General features: G+C 36.1%; 1 protein-coding gene across 1 annotated transcript; it reads right to left on the bottom strand.

The window, feature by feature from the left end:
* Positions 1–309: 309 nt before the first annotated feature.
* Positions 310–3,772, bottom strand: LOC104458657 (chromosome unknown open reading frame, human C10orf88; the record flags this gene model as incomplete). Its single annotated transcript, XM_010087420.1, has 5 exons — positions 310–538; positions 1,713–2,182; positions 2,955–3,061; positions 3,149–3,161; positions 3,700–3,772. Coding segments are annotated over 5 exons (892 nt in total), but the record flags the coding sequence as incomplete, so codon positions are not given.
* Positions 3,773–4,528: the final 756 nt, after the last annotated feature.

Here is a 4,528-nt window from a genome sequence, read left to right on the forward strand (position 1 = left end):
AACTCAGTTTATTTACAGTGTTTCTCCATTGTTCAAACTGAAACTGGGAAACTGCGTTTCATATGGCTTCTACCAATGCTCTTTAAATAAATAAGCCACAAAAGGCATATAAAATTGTTATATTTAGCAAAACACACACACCCTTGAGATCTTTCATAAAACTGTGTACAATAACGGATAGAATTACAGTAACAAAATGCAAGTCAATAACACTGAAGTTCCTTACAGTTATAACTCCATAAATACTAAGCTTTATAAAGTATAATTGCCCTTAAAGTACTTACACTGAAGTCCTATAACTATATACATCTATCTCTCTCCATTAGAAAACCCCTCGTTAGAATCACAGCGCATTTGTGACATTGTGTGTGGCTTTGAGTTCTGAACCAAGTCCATTAAGAGAACCATTTTATCATCTATATGTGTCTGAAGAGCACGGATTTGGTGATCAATATAGTCCATTAGTTTTTTCTCCATCAGATCCATATTTTTTGAGATGATCTTTTCCAAATACGAGCAAACAGGCTGTTGTTCTACTCTGTGGAAAGAGTAAATGTAAAAATAAGTATACCCTATTTCTTAACTAAAAGGAGCATGATAGCAATCTGGATCCTTGAACTTCTTTTAAACACAAAATCTCATCTATTAGACAATAAAGTTGGTACGGTATTAGGGTTTTACCACAAGTGAAATACCTTACCTGCCTGACACATTTTAAACCTCAGAAATTTTTTGTATAATCATGCTAGGATATATAGTCATCTTCTTTCAACCTTATTTTTTTCAAATGCTCAATTATGCATTAGACAGCTTAGCTACATGCAACAAAATCCACACAACTCAACAGTACAGCCAGTGTTCAAATTCTGCCAGTATGGCAGGTGTTATTCTTCTCAGCTCAAGTGTTTCAAAAGTCATAAAAACTATGCAATTCTTTATTTTTGCATCTGCATTCTTTAAAAATACTGCACTTTCCTGTGCATCCTCCAGGAGCTGGAGATATTCAGGCTCTATTAGAACCCCCATTCCTATGCTACATTCCTACATCTCACCATTTCCACTATTGTTCCTTAGGTTTCACACTGGGTGCATTGCTAGTACTGTGACGAAGCTTGCACTGTAAATGCCAACAAATGAGGAGGGACAGGAAAGATCAGTGGGATGAGATACACTAAGTACAGCAGAAAGATTGTGGCATATAGTGCGAAAAAAGGAAGAGAGAAGAATTTAAAAGGTAGAAGTAGTCAAAATTAAAACACAGTATCAGGCAAGAAAGGCAAACTAAATGTATATGAAATTACAGAAATCATAGAATGGCCTGGGTTGAAAAGGACCATAGTGATCATCGAGTTTCAACCCCCCCGCCATATGCAGGGCCGCCAACCACTAGACCAGGCTGCTCAGAGCCACATCCAGCCTGAATACCACACTTTTTTTTGAAACCATAAAAGATGAAGTGGAAGCAAAAGATACAAACAGCTTAGCAACAACAAATTATGTTATTTCTTCTGAAAAAACTACTGTGTTCAAGCAGCTAATCTGAAAAATTAACTGTAATTGTGTTCATCGCCACACAGCCTTGAAAAGCACATATTTTAAGACTCACTATTGCTGTTAATAATGAAATGCTTACATTATCTATTTTACTTTTTAAACTTGTCAATAAATAGAGTCAAACTACTAGCTTAATAAATGTACCAAACTTAACTTACCCATCACACTGAATGCCTTCCTCTTTAGTCACTGCATTTTTACCAAAACGCTTATCACCATCTTTCAGCCGAAGATGATTCACCTGACTACATAAGTTTTGAAGAAAAGGAAAAAGCACCTGTAGGTTAGCTACATTTGGGGTTTCACGCGCTTGTTCCTGCATATGCAATGATCTCATGACTTTAAAACCATTTCCAAGGTTAACCGTATTTTGCGGGGTAGTAAGTCTTTCGGAATCAGAAGTATTCCCGCTTTCAGGTATTTGTGTGTTCAGACCGTGACTTATTTCTAAGTCTTCGTTTACTGTTTCACTTGTTAAATGATTTTTAAGAGCCAAAGGTTCGCTGGCAGGTTGATCTAGTGATGTCTGAATAGCTGCACTGCGCAATTCATCTACTGCATGGTCATCTCCAAATTCAGAATTCTTCCCAAAGATCCAATTAAGTTTGTCTCCAAGAGGTAAACTGTTCTGATGAAAATAAAAACAATACGATTAACATGTAAGTGGCAAAATACACTGGAAATTATACAACAACAATAGATACTTTGTAACTCAGCATTCTACTAGTGCAATGTGAAGTTCTTAAAATAGTTCTGAACTATACTCCTTAGGGAAAAGCACAGGAAATTATTTTCCCTGTACATATATGTCAATGATCTTGTCAGTCTCCAAGTAACAAAATAGTTTTACTGACTTCATTTTTCCCATGCTCTGTCCCCAAGACTGAACATTACAAACATCAGATGAATTCAGGATTCTGTTAAAATAGCCTACTTTGCAGGATTAAGATCTAAATCAAATAAATGCTCTGAAAGAACATGTTCCCTTTAGTCGAAGGTGACATGCTTTCAATGACAATAAATGAGACAAACAGGCCCATCTGCCTACACCCCAAACATTACAGGGAACATGCCCATCACCCTTGACAAGCAGCGACAATGGAAACGAACAAAAGGAGAGCAGGGTGTCAGTGAAGTTTAAAATTATGATGATACAGAGTTCTTAACTCTGGACTTGGTGTACGCACAGTGACTCCTTGAGTACACAATCTTTATTTATTGCACTCCTTATTTAAGGGTGGCAACAGCTAAACCAGGATTAAAAACAAAAAAAGCTTGGGTTAGAAAAAATAATCAAAAATCTTTTTCACCAAATCAGTTTAGAACATGCTTAACTGTTAACAGAACGTAATGTCACAGATCAGTACTATTTATGTTTATGGAAAAGCACAATGACTTACTTTCTGCTGACATCGGACCATGTCCATGAGTTGCTGAGCACCTGGAGACAACTTAGACCCCATAGATTCCATTATACTTTGCACTCTGTCTAGATCTATGCTTGAGCCTAGTGAAGGAAAATCAGTCGCTAGTTTTGCAGACCCTGTTTTCACTTGTACAATTATTTTACTGATGAGTACTCTTTGTTTCTCACCAATGGAAACCAACTATCGCAAGAAAGAAAAAAAAAATGGTTAGGAAAAGCACAGTTGCACATTTTCTTTTTATGTATGCAACAATAGATTATTCTGTGAGTCTTGGGAAAACAACCACGAACTCTTTTCCAAGGCAATAAAGCCAAATTCTCCTTGCTCTTAGTCTTTGGAAAATTCTAACTGAAACAGAGGTGCCTGCATGACCCAAAGATAAATCAGATCTTGATTTAAGCACTTAAGAACAGTGGCCATACAGATTCTCATGAATTAACTGCTTTAATTACATAGCAACTGTTGATTATGTGCAGTTTATCGGACTTATAAATTTTTTTCCCCTCAGCTTATATTAAGTCTCTCATAGTCTTCATTAAAGGAAACTGTGATACAAATTTAAAATAACACTGCCATCAAGACAAAGTACCATCTAACAGATTTTTTATATAAAGTGATGAAGTGCATAAAAACGATAATTTGACTAAGAGTAATGCAATTCAGTCAATTAAATTATTAAAAAGACAAAAAAATAAAACAACTTTGTTCAACTCCCTACCTTAATTTTACAGGAGGCTGCAGGACATTCGAACTCAAGGTACTTTTTGTATAAAGTAACCTTCTCAGTTTCACTAGAAAAACAAAACAAATGAGCTGTGACATCACTGTATAAAAAGTACTTTTTTCTTTAGTAGAAATACTCTGTATCAGTTAATATTTAGCTAAGAAACAAGACTGACTGGAACATATTTCTAACGTGGTATAGCAGTTTTAATGCTTATATACAACTTGTATTGAATCTTATTGGATACATACGTAAAAAAGGATTTGTATGTGTATATACACTAACTACTAGAGACACTTTTGAGGTTCTATACGTTATTCACACATCTTCCCTGAGGCTTTGAGGTGGCTGTTTTTATTTAGATAATTAAGCAGCAGCTGTGCTATGTAATGACTTAGAAGAGAAGACACTGCTTCAATTACCCTGGCAAAGCACAGATAGAAAAAAAGCACTGAAGGGGAAAAATCCTTTTTTCATTTTCTCTCTTGTTCTTAAAAGTGTGAGATGACTAGTGTCAAAGGGCCAAAAGATCTTTTGGTAACGATCAGCTACAAGATACTGGCTTAAGAGAGAGCAGATCCGCTGTCCAGAAAGCTGATAACAATGCAGAAAAGTTGCACCTGTCCTAACTCCCTTCTGTAGGCTTACAAAACAGAATTTCAGAGTAGCACTTTATAACTTACCCAATTAAACATTTCACCAATTACAAAAGAACAAAAACTACCAGAACTGCCACTTCATATCTTTAACAAAGAGACAGCATCTGTGCAAGCCACCAGGAAGCGTGAGGAACACACCACAGTAATCCCAGGCGACGGCACTG

Source organism: Pterocles gutturalis, unplaced genomic scaffold, assembly GCF_000699245.1.
Source record: "Pterocles gutturalis isolate BGI_N339 unplaced genomic scaffold, ASM69924v1 scaffold10111, whole genome shotgun sequence".
Taxonomy (NCBI): domain Eukaryota; kingdom Metazoa; phylum Chordata; class Aves; order Pterocliformes; family Pteroclidae; genus Pterocles; species Pterocles gutturalis.